Raw genomic sequence first — 17,432 nt, 5'->3', positions numbered from 1 at the left:
AATAAGATGCAGCTAAGAATATCTAATGGACTAAATCAGTTGTCAATTCAACTGTTTTTGGTTCTTCAAGGGAAAATAATGAATAAACCTAATTCTATATAATAAAATTCAAAAGAACAAGTGGGGATATGACATCATCAGTTTGCTCATTGAATATTAATGAAGACATGCTTAAAACTGTTTCACCGGAATAATGCTAATCTTTAAAATGCAATAACTTTGATATTCCTTGTCGGATTTTTATCAAATCTTTATTATTATGTTCGCCTGATTTTTCTTTATCTTTTCAAACCATATTACATTCAGTGCGGAATTTCAGATCATAATATGAAAAAAATTCTGCTCACGCTTCGCGCTCACATTATTAATGTCAAAATATATCCAACTACCCATCATTATCTTGATTTACAAAACATGAATAGAATGTCCCGTTTATAGGTCTAAAATCTCAATTCTGTTTCCGCTCGCGCTTTGCGCTCGCATCAATTGTATAGTTATATACCTATATCCTGTTCATGATTAGAAAAGTGCTTAAGATGTCCTGTTTTAGGTCTGAAATCTCATTTCTATTTCCGCTCGCGCTTCGCACTCGCATCAATTGTATAGTTATATACCTATCTTCTTCATGATTAGAAAAGTGCTTAGAATATCTCGTTTTTTGGCCTGAAATCTCAATTTTGTTTCCGCTCGCGCTTCGCGCTCGCATCAATTGTATAGTTATATACCTATCCTGTTCATGATTAGAAAATTGCTCAAGATGTCCCGTTTTGGGGTCTGAAATCTCATTTTTATTTCCGCTCGAGCTTCGCACTCGCATCAATTGTATAGTTATATACCTATCCTCTTCATGATTAGAAAAGTGCTTAGAATGTCTCGATTTTGGGTCTGAAATCTCAATTTTTTTTCCGCTCGCGCTTCGCGCTCGCATCAATTGTATAGTTATATACCTATCCTGTTCATGATTAGAAAAGTGCTCAAGATATCCCGTTTTTAGGCCTGAAATCTCAATTTTGTTTCCGCTCGCGCTTCGCGCTCGCATCAATTGTATATTTATATACATATCCTGTTCATGATTACAAAAAGTGCTTAGAATGTTCAGTATTTAGGTCGGAATGTCGGAATTTTTCAGCTCGCGCTTCGCGCTCGCATTTTTTGATCGTTGATATATGTATCGTCTTAATGGGTAACTGCAAACAGTCCGTATAACACGTCCCTTTCAAACAGGCCAGAGCGTATATAAAACTATCTGCTCGCGCTGATCACGTTCGCAGTTATTATTTGTTACATACGCATTTTGTTCAGGACCACAAACATTGCTCAAAATGTTCAGTTTTCAGGACAAAATACATAAAATTCCCCCCCCCCCCAACAAAAAAAAAGCTCGCGCTTTGCACTCGAGTTATCTCATTATATATCTATGTTATTTTATAAGAAGAAAGCTAAGAAGTGACTGTCATATATATGTGTGTGTGTTTTAGGATGTGTGTGTGTGTGTGTGTAATTATGGAAAACTCAATTCTGTCCACCCCCCCCCCACCATTGAGGAGAGATTTCAGCACCCCCACTGAAAAAAATCGTTCCCAGGTCCCTGCCTTGAATCACCTTTCTTATTCGGTATAATTTAGTTTCCCAGGTATTTTTGGAACTGTTTCATTCCGTCGGTTTATCTGAGTAATATTTTTTTTTATTCTTTGTTTTTTGCCTATGCAATATCGAAATTACGCGATTTTCTATATTCGCACATAACGTTTACAAGCTTTCTTTTTTTTTATTTTGTCACGTTGTTTCATGGGTTTGTAGATATAGGATTTCATCCAGGGTGACTCTCTATGTGCTTGTTTATCACGTTTGATACTAGTAAGTTCTGCGATAAGTTGACGGCTTTGTATATTTTCTTACACTCGTCATGCTCGTTGAACTTCGACCATTCTTGAGCACGGATGGCGTCCTTGAACTTATCTGGATTAAGATCTTTACAGTTTCTATATGATATTAATCTATTACAGGGGTTGTTTTTACTCCAGCCTTCTATAAGAAATAACTGGTATTTTACTAACAACGACGTTTTTGCAGTGTTAAAACGCTATTTAATTTTAATACAATATACTCGTTATTACAAACCTAAAGTTGTTTAATCAGTTTAAACAGGTGTTAAAAATCTTGAACATTCCATAGTCATGATAGTGTAATTAATATTTAATTCGAAGTTAAGCACTGTAATTGTTTGAATTATTGTTAAACAACTACTGTATGGTTCATGTTGTATACAATTTTAAACATTTTTACTGTTTTAAAATACACTCATATTTCTATGTGGTATTATCTTTAGTAAGATCCTATTAAACATATTTGAACAGACTTACTAATATTTTGAAACGAATACAATAATCACTAGTCTCAAAGTTAGATTACCTCCAAACAGATAAACTCTATTGCTGTAATAACGTTTTCAGAATAGGACCGACATGACGGTCAATGGCTTTTTTATATCACATTTATCACGAATGTTTTATGTACCAACTAAATCCCGCCGAATTATCACCATTACTAATTCAAATGAGTTTATATTCAGAAAAATAATAATTTTCATGGTTACACCCACAAGGAAATTGTCATCGTTCCACTTTCCATTATTGAGAACTTAATTCAAATTAACAGAAAACACTGGTCATAATTTCAACATTTAAAACACAAACTTAAACTTAACAAAATTAGTCGCTATTCAGCTAACTGCAGTATAATGTCCTTCTCAAGCGTGATTATTTCCTTGTCGTTTTGTACAGTGTATTCCTGTAATGATTCTATTTTTTTTAACTTTATATATTTTTCTATATTTATGTTTCATTATGTATGCTAAAAGTAACCTGATTAACAGGCAATGCTTTCTCAAGATTTCCTCCACAATAATTATAGTGGTTAAGTTACATGATTATTTAATTATTCATAATTATTCAACTACATGTACTTAGTATGCGTATTTTGAGCCCGAAGGGCGATTTGAAAATATTTTATATTCCGACAGGAAAACAGTGCATTTTAAGCATTTTTTTAAACAAAGAATGATATACACGCCCCACCAAATAATTAATGCGAGCGCGAAGCGTGAGCTGATTTTTTGGCGAGATCATTTTAAGGCCCAAAATCGGGGCAGTCTTGGCGACTGGGCACTTTATGCAATATTAAACAGGAAGCCTGTCTAACTTAAAGGACAAGTCCATCCCAACAAAAAGTTGATTTGAATAAAAAGAGAAAAATCCAACAAGAATAACACTGAAAATTTCATCAAAATCGGATGTAAAATAAGCCTGTGAAGTTATGACATATTAAACTTTTGCCTAAACAGTTATATGCACATCCTGGTGGGTATGCAAATGAGGAGACTGATGGCGTCATCCATTCACTATTTCTTTTGTATTTTATCATATGAAATAGGGAATATTCTATTTTTCTCCTACTTGTCAATTGAAACAACGATTAATTCCTCCCTGAACATGTGGAATGAGCACTGTTTAATACTATATGATTCAGTCAAGTTGGTCCTTACTGTCAAATCTGTAAAAAATGAAATATTGTATAATTCAAACAATAAAAAACAAAAGTAATTGTGAGTGAGGGACATCATCGACTGTTGTGCATATCACTGTTTTGTGAAAAATAAGCAAAACTTTAAAATGTCATACCTTTCTTATTTTACGTCCGATTTTGATGAAATTTTCAACATTTGCAAATTTGGAATATCACTTTTCTGGGGTGGACTTGACCTTTAACAATCAATGCGATTGCGAAATGCAAGCTGACTTTTTTTTTTTTTTTTTTTTTAATGGGACCTTCTACTCTTTTTAAAATAATCATAACAGGATTGGCATCAAAACATTTAGGCGAGCGCGAAGCTCGAGCTGCACCGTTCGGGTATAGGGACGAGCGTAAGGCAGGGTGAAAGATGATCAATATTGACGATTTGTCTTCATATCATCAGCCTCGTATACTTCAAAGTTTTGAAATGAAACTGGTGGGGATTTTTTTTACTAGATTGCTAAGAAAGCATGAATGCTTGTAAGCAAGCAACCAGAGGACCGACGGCTTAAGGTCCTCTCCGAAGGACCTGGTAATGAAGATTAATGCCTTACCAAAGGGCACTAGCGCACCAAGTGGGAATCGAACCCGGGTCACCGGAATACGAATCCCCGCTCTACCGACTGAGCTATCGCGTTCCCGTTTCTTTGCATCCCATAACGGTTCGATCGTCTACCATAATCTATGACCAGGGCCCCGTCTTACAAAGAGTGACGATTGATCCGATCAATCTCAAATGTATGGAATCCATCATTGTCATATTTTTTTTCATTATGATTTGCTCAATGTCCATTGAAAACAAAGAGAAGCATACTGATTTGTCAAGAAAACAGTGAATGTATGAATATACGTCATTTCTAGAAAATATTTTGAACAAACATGTACATGTATATGTCTGTATGTTAGATGTTGTAGTTAGTGGGTTTCTACAGTTGCGATTGATCGGATCAATCGCAACTCTTTGTAAGACGGGACCCAGAATCTCTCCCCCCCCCCCCAGCACGAATGACGTAGCAAATGAAGGATCACACGTGTAACCCAACGAATGATGTTATAATTAGACTAATGATGTTCCTCATCATAATCATATTCGCTAATCAGCTAATGGTGTACATAGACACAGAGTTCAAAGGGTGCCTGGTATTCCCCGCCAATATAGTTTGGTGTAATCATACTAACATTTCAGGAACATTCATGTTCAACAAATGCTATAATGCATTGTGCGTTTGCTCGATATTAATATTCGACTTTGAAGTAAGACAGCACGAACGTATAGTGATCTCATTACAACATAATTATAAACGGGAAAATGGCGGGAGTGAGAAACCCTAAAAAAACCCGAATCGCAGAGTTGACAGCAGCTTCACGAAAATACACCCCTGGAATAACCATTCGGGTGGAGGCAAAACGACCGAAGAATCCTCCTCCTCAGACGAGAATCGGAGTTTTTGGGGTACCTGGTGTTGGGAAGTCGGCCCTCATTAATTCTCTTCTGTATGTCACTAACAAAGAAGATATGTGGAACCACATTGCTCCAGAAGGGTACGTTGACAAGGTTACCTGCACCATGACACGGGATTCTTACGACCTGACTGACCATCTGGCTGTCTGTGATAACAGGGGTATGCAGGATTACAGCAAAACGTATATGGGAGAAGTCAAATACCAATTAGGTGTGTTATAAACTTCAAGTTTTGTCAAATCTCTTGCAATTTTTAGACCAAATCTGCAACGCCTTGCAGGTATAGGCGGGGGCGGATCCAGCTTCTGCTAATGGATGGGCGAAAAAAATATGTTCATCTACATTTTCCCCCGATTGGCCGCTCAAATCCGAGTTTTGTTGGTTTCTTCGAAGTGGTAGTCCTAATTAACTGTTACTTCTTAGCTTTCTTATAAACAAGATAATTGTATCTCATAAGCTCCCAAAGCTCTCTAACTGGCGCGAGCTAAATCTTTTGGAATTTATGTGTATTTAATTTGTACTGAATATTGAACATTCTGAGCAAATTTTGTGATCATGAACAAGGTATAATTATACTGGCCTGATGGAAAAGGGACCTTTGCAGTTACCCATGAGGACGATACATATTTCAACAAATAATAAAATCTGGACATTTTGATCCCGAATAGGATAGGTATGTAGCTCAACAATATTGATGCGGCGAGTGCGAAGCGTGAGCGGAAAAAAATTGAGATCTTAACACGGGACACTCATATTCATATTTTGGAATCATGAAAAGGGTGGGTTTCTTCCCGTGAATAATGTACGCGCAAAGCGCGAGCAGAAAAAAATGATAATCTGATCTAAAACTGGATAATTGAAACACAAGCTGCGTATCTCAAGAAACATGCATGCGCGGAGCGCGAACACAAATTTTCCTTTTTTCTTAGATTTAGACATATAATCTGGGCTTTCTAAACACATTTTTTTTTTCATTTTGAAAAGGAAGTGAATATGCCTAAATTAATAGTGTGAGCGAGAAGTGGGTGCAGAAAAATTGTATATTTATTTCTGAAACTGCATATTTAAGCACGTTTTAAATAAAGAACAAGCTGCGTATCAACAAACATGCGTAAACAAAGATGGAGCTTTTTTATCTTTTCTTTACTTTTATTAGATTTAAACCTAGAATCTGGGCATCCAGACATTTTCTCCCTAAATCAATGTTTTATGAGCGAGAAGCACGAACAAAAAATGTTTGATATTCTGAACTCAAACTTGATAATAAAATATTTAAGCACGTTTTTTATATTAAAAACAAGCTGCGTATCTCAACATACGTGACCGAAGCGCAAGCACTTTTTTTCGTTTATTCATTTTGAAGATTTAAGATTATATTATACATATATATATATATATATGTGTGTGTGTGTAAAGTTATACATGAACAACAGCTTTGGCAACTCTTTTATTTAAATATTGTAAAGAAATGGATGAAGAGAACAATGGTAGGCGTAGCTTAAATCAAGGTTCCCCAGAGCTATCTACCCTTTGGAATAATTGGTGATGCCGAAAAAATGTCTCTGCCGGGAATCGAACCCGGGCCCCCAGCTTTGAACGCCGGTGCCTTAACCACTAGACCACAGAGACGGGTTAGTGGCTAGGGCGACCCCGATCCGATTGACCGTCAGATAGACAGATTTTCGACACTATACCAATTATAATTTCCTTTGTCGGGTGAAGGTGGGTTTCGAACCATGACAATCCGCCATGCTTCAGCTGGATCAAAGCTATTGCTTTGATACAGTACACGTATGGGAGAAAGTATACAAATGTGTAAAGTTATACATGTACAACAGCTTTGGCAACTCTTTTATTTAAATATTGTAAAGAAATGGATGAAGAGAACAATGGTAGGCGTAGCTTAAATCAAGGTTCCCCAGAGCTATCTACCCTTTGGAAAAATTGGTGATGCCGAAAAAATGTCTCTGCCGGGAACCGAACCCGGGCCCCCAGCTTTGAACGCCGGTGCCTTAACCACTAGACCACAGAGACGGGTTAGTGGCTAGGGCGACCCCGATCCGATTGACCGTCAGATAGACAGATTTTCGACACTATACCAATTATAATTTCCTTTGTCGGGTGAAGGTGGGTTTCGAACCATGACAAGCCGCCATGCATATTCCAAAGGGTAGATAGCTCTGGGGAACCTTGATTTAAGCTACGCCTACCATTGTTCTCTTCATCCATTTCTTTACAATATTTAAATAAAAGAGTTGCCAAAGCTGTTGTACATGTATAACTTTACACATTTGTATACTTTCTCCCATACGTGTACTGTATCAAAGCAATAGCTTTGATCCAGCTGAAGCATGGCGGCTTGTCATGGTTCGAAATCCGCCTTCACCCGACAAAGGAAATTATAATTGGTATAGTGTCGAAAATCTGTCTATCTGACGGTCAATCGGATCGGGGTCGCCCTAGCCACTAACCCGTCTCTGTGGTCTAGTGGTTAAGGCACCGGCGTTCAAAGCTGGGGGCCCGGGTTCGATTCCCGGCAGAGACATTTTTCGGCATCACCAATTTTTCCAAAGGGTAGATAGCTCTGGGGAACCTTGATTTAAGCTACGCCTACCATTGTTCTCTTCATCCATTTCTTTACAATATATATATATATATATATGTACACACACACACACACACATATATATATGTATATATATATATATATATTCATATATATATTTATTTATTTACTTATTTATTTATTTTTTATTTATTAAGAGCTTGATTCCAAAAGGGGCTAATCCACTTTTGACGAAAATTGTTTTTTTTTTTTTGTAGTATAAATATATGTATCTTAGACGTGGGAACCAAATGCACCACATCGCATTTGAGAAAAAAATATTTTGAAGACATAAGAGTTAATCTAGAACCTGGGCATTCTAACACATTTTATTCATTATGAAAAATCTATAATGTGAGTGTGAAGTGCGAGCTGAAAAATTTTGATATTCCGATATGAAAGGGGGTAATTTTAAGCACTATTTCAACCAATTTTATTTTCATTTGCTACAGGGGGAGCGCGGCGAGATGGCGAAGAGGTTGTATGGGATAAAAATGCAATACAGAAACTAGATGCATTCTTTAAGAGTATGCAGATGTCCAAATCTACCAGCAAGCAATTAGAGATCCACTGTGCCGTAATAGTTATAAGGTATGAAGCATGAATTTCTAACATTTTTATCACGATTTCTTACTTATCCATTAGCAGAGAACCGATCAATAACATTAATTCATTTATCATTAATCATTTATATTAGTGAAAAATGCAACAATATCACCTATCGGAAACAATTGCATGTGTGTATTCGGCAAAGAGGAAAAAACTTGAGAAACATTGAATAGGTCATTACTGAATATCATGAATAGAAGAGGGCGCCGTGTGGAGCCCTGAGGGAATCCAAAATGGACCCTCTTATCTCACCTCATGAAGATGACATAATATTGTAAAGAGTACATTTATTTTGATTCCACAGATTTTCAAATAGACTTTTTTTCCAAAATCGTTTTGTATCGATTAAAACTTCCCATTTATGCCTTCCTTATATGCGAGCAAGCGAAGCGCATGAGTGTAGAAAAGTACAGTTTTTTGTCGTAGAAAATTTAACTTTCTCCATAAAAAATAGGTTTTTTTATATGTAGTTCAATTAAAGACATTAATATTATTATATCTCATTGACCCTGTCATGCTAAATGAGCGATGAAAAAAAAAAAAATCTTATTTTGCTATAATAGAAGTGATTCATTATCATTAAATACAACGACCGAGTGTAGCGAGCGATTCGAAAACTATAGAAATAACAGCAATAGGCTGATTCATTACTTTTTATCCAGAATAAATATGATATGATAACACATACGTGTATTATTATTACATATTTACATAAGTCACAGTAGTACTAAATACAGGACGTCAAACAATTGTACGGAACGGCAGGGGGAACATGCCATATTGTGTCCCCCGACCTTAATTTGTTTTTTCTTCATTATCAGTTTAATTCATTTACTTATTAATATTCTTTACTGGGGGAGAGGACGTTACCGACCCTACCCAGTAACTTTTCTTGTCTTATATAGCTGACATTGTCACTCATTTTTTGTTCGTAATTTTGATATGTTATATATTGATTGTGTTATCTATAGTGGCGAAAGCCTTCCTGCTAGAGCGGCTGATTTAGCTGACCTCGTCAACACAATCAAGGATAAGACAGGTATGCATTTCGAAAAAAAACCTATGTGGTTTTTCCTATCTACACGGTATTGCGAAATTTCCTCTTGTGTAAAGACTAGCTCGCATAGACTTGGCGCAAACATTATCAATCATGCCAATGGTTGTTGCCAATGGAGAAAATCGCTGGTTTATACAATTCACCCTGTAGTATCATGGAGCTATTAATAGCTCTATGATAATATCATTAAACCTTACTAGTTTCAAAGGCGCTTAATCCCTGGTAATGTAAAAACAGTGTACCCAGGCTGTCGGGGGGGGGGTGTTCTGATACCGAATACCAATGACCAATATAATGTGAGTTACTTCTTTGCCGCCGGGCCTTGCCTGGGTCATGTGGGTACGTAGGGAGCGGAGGCGGCTATATGGTGGGGCCGCAGGGAAAGGGGGAGGGCGGGATGGGGAAGAAGGGAGTTGGAGGAGAAGAGTTGATTCCCGGGGGGGGGGGGGGGGCACTCAGTATATAATGCATAGTGGGTATGTGCCGCGGAGGGGACCCCCATTTTTACACTCAAATTTCCGTTCCAAGGCATAGCATTTTTGTCTTATTGAGAAAAAGAACAAAAAAAGCCGCTCCAAAGCATAGCATTTTCTTCTTATCGAGAAAAAAGAGGAAAGAAATCCGCTCCAAAGCTTCGCATATTTTTCGCTACGCCGTTCCGGTCGCATTGATCTGCTACAAGGAGCTGCAATTTTGGTGAAAAGCGGCCGCAGAGCGCTGTCCGACCATCGCCTCTGCGCGAGCGCACCCGGCGGAGGCCGCGCTAGCTGCATCATGCACGCATGCCCGTTCCATATGGATGCATACGCACTCATCACACGCTGGCGATCCGTTCCAAGGACCCCCGTTTTCACAAACATTTGTAGTTCCGAAGCCCGTTCCGAGGACCCTCCTTTTTACAATTAGCCCGCTCCAAGGCCCCCGTTTTTTGTCTCGCCCGCAGCACACCCCTACCACTTTTTTGGTCGAGTGCCCCCCCCCCCCCCCGGGAGTTGATTATTTTTTGTGTGTGGGATGTGCGGGTGTTTTTTGTTATTTCTTTATTTTCTGCATTATATTCCTTAAATTTATTTGAAAAAAAATTAATGGACCAGTTGCGTAATGAGCCAAAAAAATTGAGCGGGCTAGATATGGCGTATCGCATAAAACTTATTAAAAATTACGAGCGAGCAAAATTTTCGACATATTTTTACAATAATCCAATTTTGTGATAGATTTTGATATATTTAAAAAAAATATATAATAATCTACTCTTCTTCCTTTCCTGTTTTTTTTCTTGGTCGTAATTTTTTTTGTGGGGGATGCAAGAGCCACCCCCCCCCTCCCATCTGTAAGCCAGTGAGTTGAATTGATTTATAATTATTTATATATATGTTTATGAATAACTTATTTTACTGGTACCATGACGCACTGGCATAAATCCGTGACGTCACATATTCAAGTCAGGGGATATGACACAATAGATCACCACCCCCCCCCCCCCGAACAAGGTTCACTGCTCAGTGGATTTGCACCAGTGCCTTGACGTATTATTTGTCAGTTTATATTCGCCGCTGACTGTAATGTCACTGGAGAAATCAATATAAGAATACTTTTAAACAAAAGAAAAACAAAGAATGTCTATAATGTATGCGCGGATCCAGCAGGTTTTGGCAACGGGGGGGGGGGGGGTGCTATCCGAGCAGCACAAAAATGAATGTTCTTATAACGCGACGGGCTAGGACACTATAAACATTCCCTGGCTATTTGTGTCCATGTTTCTTTTTTCTTCATAAGTTCTATTCAGGGACCTCCGAACCCCTTTTTTTAGGGAGGGCCGAGGGGGCTGCTGAGCCGAAAGTGTGTGTGTGGGAAGGGGGGGGGGGGGGCTGGCGATATAAATAATCACAATCACCTGCTATTCATGCTCTGTTTACTTTACGCAGGAGAACATCCCATTTTTGTCATAACGCACAAAACAACGTTATCCGTCAAGGATGTGACAAATTTTAAATCTGTCCTTCCCCGTCTGGGAGTTCGATTCGTCTTCGAGATCGAGAACTATACAAGGGAGGATCACGCCTATGACGAAGAGAAACATATGGAGTTGCTGGAAGTTCTCAACCAGTGTACGATCGTGGCAGATAAAGCCTTAAAATCTGCAGAAAATCAAGAATCGGGAGAATCGGCTTGCATCCTATTGTAGGGATAACGGAATTTGCTGACACCAAGGAGCTTCCCTTGCTGACACCTCTTGCGTAACATGTAGGCCCGATATAAGCGGCGATCCCGGGGCGAACTTTTTTTCATATAGTTCTATGATTTTGCCTCTAATTGCAACGACGATTCAGATAATAGACTATGAAATACATTTAAAGTCTTAACTTAAAATAATAAAGGGGGAATAAATCATTGCAAGCCTTAAAGTATTCCAACAATGAGAGCCGTAATTGAGGTAAGGCAAATTACTTTTAATTCTTTACGGCTGTTGAAGATGTATGATTGATGGAGTAAGCCATAGTAAACCTTGATGGAATTAATTGATACAGGATAGAGAACACGGTAAGAGCAAAATATTTTGAGAGATGGGGGTCCTCTATGACTCTTAGTGACCCTATAGAAAAGGGTCGTCTCTAAACCCCCGATTCCTTGAGCATGACGGAAAAATCTACGACACCGCAGCACCTGATTAGGCCTAATGAAAATCATAATGCCTATTATGATGGTAAAACTACTACTGAAACAACAATAGTAATTATCGTAGTTATAGTTCTTTAAACGTATGTAATTATGTTCTATGGTAACAAGGCGGATCGTTTACAGCCTTAGGTGTGTGTTGTTGTTTTTCCCTTACTAAGATGCTTCAACTGACGGAATAAAAACTGGTTCAAATTATAAAGAGATTGTAGAAATTGTATTTTGAAAACTGTATAGATTACTTCTTGAAATCAACTTCATGAACGGGGGGGGGATTCAGCATTGTCCAATATAGGCCTATATATTATGATATGGTCATGTATCATAATGAGCCAATAATTCGGAGGGGTCAGACCATGGTGTATTTGGCAACATTTCCAAAAAGCTGTGAAAGAGAGCGAAGCAAGCGAGTACAATTTTGACCTTTTTAATACGAAAAACTAATTTTGTGACAAGTGACAAAGTATATAGAAAATAATATATTTCAACTCCTTCCTCTCTCTTTCCTTTCTTTTTCTGGATTTGAAAAGTTTGGGGTCTATGGCCCCCAAGCCCCCATCCCCCATTTGTACGACATTTTGTTACAAACATTGAATAGATGCCATATTTTTCCCTATGAATTATGATTATGAATCATAAAACGATTTCCCCCTAAAGTGTCATTAGGAATCATGAAAAAATATCCTCAGTGTAAAAGTATCTATTGTGAAAAGGAATCTCTCATAAATTACACTATAGATAATCTGGAAAATCTTTTCTAAATTTGAAATAAGATTTATTAAGAACCATAATCAAATATGGACCCTCTTTTCGGATCATTAACACAATGATCTTAACACTTTCCCTTAACTAACTACCATTAGCATGGGCCGCTGAATGGCTTTGAAAGTGTGGGGGGGGCGTACCATGCCAAAAATCACAATCTTGATGCTGCGTTGATCAGCTGTCTGGGGTTTGCCTTGATGTATCCCCTTTCCGTGAAAAACGAGAGGCCGATATCTTTTGCCATTGCATATATTCTGTCTCTTTATTATTTTCAAATCCATACATTGTTTCTTGATGCAGTGTTGTACAGTGCTTTGCGTGGTTAATGCTTTATTATTTTATTTCTCTGTCTGGGATTTGCCTTGTACAGTGCGTCCCAGAAAAAAACGAAACCGAGATTTAGCGATGATTTATCATAACTTAATCACAATTACAATAGACAAATGACCTACCAATGTTAAGCTTAGAATCTCCTCTTTTATCTGATATTACTTAGATTATTCCTCATTCACGCATGAGTGAGCAAAAACAATTTGAAGAAAGGATACCAAAAACTCATTTGGCGGGGGGTATCTGAATTTTAAAAAGAAAATCACACGCCTAAAAAGTTCAATATCTGCTCTTTAATTTGATACCTTAATCACAAAAAATGGTCAAGAAGTAAAAAAGTTACGTACCCTCGAAAAAATGCTTGTATTTCCATAATTTTAATAAACGTGTTTTCACCGGTTTCCCACAGAAGCTATCGCATGGTTAACAAAAGACTTCATGCATGGCTGATCGTCAACAAAACGGAGTGTCGAGTGAGTTTGAACGCTAGCCTGTAAAACCTCTTCATTTTATGAAATTATTGAAATTCAAGCCTTATTTTAAATAACCAAAATTTTCTTATTTTTTGACCATTTCCTTTAATTGAGGTATCAAATTAAAGAGCAGATATTAAACTTTTTAGAAATGTGGTTTTCTTTTTGAAACCCAGATACAGCCCGCCAAATGACTTTTTGGTATCCCCTCTTCAAATTGTTTTTGCTCACTCATGCGTGAATGAGAAATAATCTAAGTAATTTCAGATGAAAGAGGAGATTCTAAGCTTTACAATGGTAGGTCATTTGTCTATTGTATTTGTGATTAAGTTATGATAAATCATCGATAAATCTCGGTTTCGTTTTTTGTGGGACGCACTGTATATAATCATGTTTCCCCATTGTGCAAAACGAGCCTATATATGTGGTTTATATTTTCCATTTTATATATTTTTGGTTTAGTTTTAATTTTTTTTTAAGACACATTGCTGACACACAACAATGGCGTGCACTGTCTAATGAATTGTAAATAAAAGTACTTGTCTATAGTAGGCCTATATGCTTTTATTACGCTATTAAGCTTAGTGCTTATTTGTATATTCTTGTGCATGTTTTATGCTAATAAAGAAAAAAATGAATTGAATTGAAAATATCATGAGGATAGTCAAGCAATACAGGATTGTATTACAGATTAGACATGTTAGAGGAGTCAACGACGACGAGTGATATTTTTTTCATTTACTTGTATTGATATTGTATGAATTATCAATTATCATACATCATAATCTGAAATTATAATTATTGACGCATTTTGAAGTATTTTGTATTTGTTTGTTTTTATGATTATTCATACTTGAACTGAATCGAAGTGACATGCAAATGAGACAGCCGATGATGTCACTCACTCACTATTTCTTTTGTTTTTTATTGTTTGAATTATACCATATTTCATTTTTGCAGATTTGACAATAAAGACCAACTTGACTGAGCCATATAGTATTGAAAAATGATAATTCCACATGTTCAACGAGGAATTAAACGTTGATTCACTTGACAATGAGGACAAAATTTGAATACTTCATAAAATAAAATACAAAAGAAATAGTGAAAGGATGACATCATCGGTCTGCCCATTTGCTTACTAACCAGGATGTGCATATAACTATTTTGTGAAATTAAGCAAAACTTCAAAATGTCATAACTTTCTTATTTTTCATCCGCCGATTTTGATGAAATTTTCAGTGTTATGTTTGTTGGATTTTTCTCTTTTTATTAATATCAACTTTTTGTTGGGGTGGACTTGTCCTTTTAGAGCTGATTCAATGATAGGTGAGAAAAATAAAGAACCGTATCATTGGCGTATAATTGAACCTGACATAATTATACAGAGTCTATTAAATCATTGATGAACATGATGAAAAAATAGTGGCACTAGCAGTGAACCTTGCGGGACTCCGAAAGTAATGTTAGATTCTGAAGAAAGCTCAGAGTTGACAAACGTCCTACATATTCTGTCGGTCAAGTAATTTTCCATACATAGCAATTGAGTAAACTATCCGTAATCCCAGTATTAGTCATGCTTGGGTCACACGGCCACTTACGGTATTACCTGCGAATGCTAATACCTAGTTCTGACTGATTTGCCTTTCGTAACTGACCGCGAAAATTCTTGATCCATTCACAATTTTTCTACGATGAAGACGATTGCCACGACTGATCTGATAAGATCACTACGATTACTTCACGATCAAGACCGCCGTTTTAATCGTGGCGCAAATCGTGACAGTGGGAACTAAGTTAGCATCCGCAGCTACCGTGAGTGGCCGTGTGACCTGAGCATTAAGACACGGTCCCACTGCACTTACGGATGCAAAGCGGATGTAAAACGTAAAAAAAATCTTGCCATCCGTTGGAAAACGCTACACATCCGTTGTCATGGTTGTGTACTCATTCGTGTTACCTACACTCTATCCATCGAGCATCCGTCCACTGTGATTTAATTCATCCGCGCAAAAGGAGTTTCGAGCTCAGTGCACAAAACTCATAGAACGGATATGCTTTCCGCCGGTACGATGTAAATCCGAAACATATACGAGCAACAATTTAACGTTCCATGTCCATAATCATCCGTTAAAAGTCAGCTGTATCCTCTCTGCATCCTCTGGGTATCCTCGCAACTCAAATCCACTGAAGCTGAATAACGAAAAGAGGGATGGAAGATAAGGTACATGGAACGTCTAAACATCGTTAGTATATAATTATATAGCACGGAAATAGAAAGGATGTAAGCGTATGCATCTCGTGAATAAAGTACTAACCCCCCCCCCCCCCCCGGGTAACACTTCGGCCATGTTCGGAGCTGTCATCCACTTCCATCCGTTTTCATCCGCAATGTTTCCGATGAACAATCGTTCAACATCCGCACTATGTATTACCCATGTCCTTTATTTTCCGTTATGCTTTCGCAAATTTTGTCCATTTCTGGAGCGGATGAAAACGGATGGAGCCACCCGCGAAATTTTGCTCGTCGGCTGTGTCCTTTATGAATACGTTTTGTATCCGCCTGCCAGTGCATGGGACCAGACCTTTAGTAGTCTACAAATGTAGACCCACATCTGCAGTGTGTGTACCTCAGCTGATTTAACGAATCTGCATAGCAGACTAGGTCTACTGAGGCTGCAGATGGCTCGCTCCGCTCGCCCTTTCAGGCTGGTTTGCTTCGCAAACCAGCAGATCCCACCTCACGAGCCATTCAGAGTCTGCATAGCAGACTAGACCTTTAGCTTCTTTAGAAGAATTCCCCATGCAGTCGACGGTGTCGAAGGCCTTCTTGATATCGACGAACACCGCACCAGTATAATCCTTCTTATCAATTACATGGTACCAGTCACCATTTACCTTGATCGAGGTTGTGATCGTTGAATGTCTTGCCCGGAAACCGGATTAAGCCGGCGAGAGAATATTGTGGGTATATATGAAAGGACCTGCCTCTGAACAATACGTTCTAAAATTTTTGAAACACAAGGAATGAGGGAGATATGGGTCTAAAATTTAATGGGATGGTTTTATCTCCACTTTTACGAATTGGGGTGATTTTTGTAATCTTCCAGTGTTTGCGAAATTTGCCTATTTTCAAGCAGAGGTTTATCAATTATAAGTGATATGGATGTTATTTCGTAAGCACATAATTTCAAAACGAATTCATAAATGCCATTCAGTCCCACTGACTCTTTCCTGTTTCTTAAATTTCGTATAATATGAAGTACATCAGTTTCACTTACAGATGTAAAGCCAAACGAGCCCTTTACTGTACTTCTGTTATCATGGTTATCCTGTAGGTATCGTGGATGTTTGTTAATTCATTATCAAGATCCCTTTCGACGCTTGAAAAAAAATAAGTATTAAAATTGTTGGAAGATTTGAAGCATCATCAGTACCGAGTGTTTAATCAGTTAAAACAGGTGTTAAAAAGTGTAATTTTTAATATTTAATTCAAAGTTAAGCACTGTTATTGTTTGGATTATTGTTAAACAACTACTGTATGGTTCATGTTGTATGCAATTTTAATTTTTTTTACTTTTTTTTAAATACTCTCATACTCCTATGTGGAATTATCTTTAGTAAGATCCTAATATTTTGAAACGAATATAATAATCACTAGTCTCAAAGTTAGATTTACTCCACACGGATAAACTCTATTACTGTAATAACGTTTTCATAATAGGGTCGGCATGACCGTCAATGGCTTTTTTATATCACATTTATCATGAATGTTTTATGTACCAACGAAATCGCGGCGAATTATTACTAATTCAAATGCATAGGCGGATCCAGGGGGCCGAGGCCCCCCCCCCCCCTATTGGCAGAGCAAAAAAAGAAAAG

At 37.6% G+C, this 17,432-nt stretch overlaps 1 protein-coding gene across 1 annotated transcript; it reads left to right on the top strand.

The window, feature by feature from the left end:
* Positions 1-4,620: 4,620 nt before the first annotated feature.
* Positions 4,621-11,927, top strand: LOC135156377 (uncharacterized). The gene is made up of 4 exons (XM_064108723.1): positions 4,621-5,246; positions 8,093-8,231; positions 9,221-9,288; positions 11,232-11,927. The coding sequence occupies exons 1-4, from the start codon at positions 4,883-4,885 to the stop codon at positions 11,489-11,491; spliced, it is 831 nt and encodes a 276-aa protein (XP_063964793.1). The 5' UTR covers positions 4,621-4,882; the 3' UTR covers positions 11,492-11,927.
* Positions 11,928-17,432: the final 5,505 nt, after the last annotated feature.

Source organism: Lytechinus pictus, chromosome 13, assembly GCF_037042905.1.
Source record: "Lytechinus pictus isolate F3 Inbred chromosome 13, Lp3.0, whole genome shotgun sequence".
Taxonomy (NCBI): Eukaryota; Metazoa; Echinodermata; class Echinoidea; order Temnopleuroida; family Toxopneustidae; genus Lytechinus; species Lytechinus pictus.
This window is presented reverse-complemented; position numbering and strand designations above follow the sequence as displayed.

Coding starts and splice junctions, on each gene's coding strand:
- LOC135156377 (XM_064108723.1), top strand. CDS start 4,883: ATGGCGGGAGTGAGAAACCCTAAAAAAACCCGAATCGCAGAGTTGACA. Junction 5,247..8,092: donor AGAAGTCAAATACCAATTAG/GTGTGTTATAAA, acceptor CATTTGCTACAG/GGGGAGCGCGGCGAGATGGC. Junction 9,289..11,231: donor CACAATCAAGGATAAGACAG/GTATGCATTTCG, acceptor TACTTTACGCAG/GAGAACATCCCATTTTTGTC.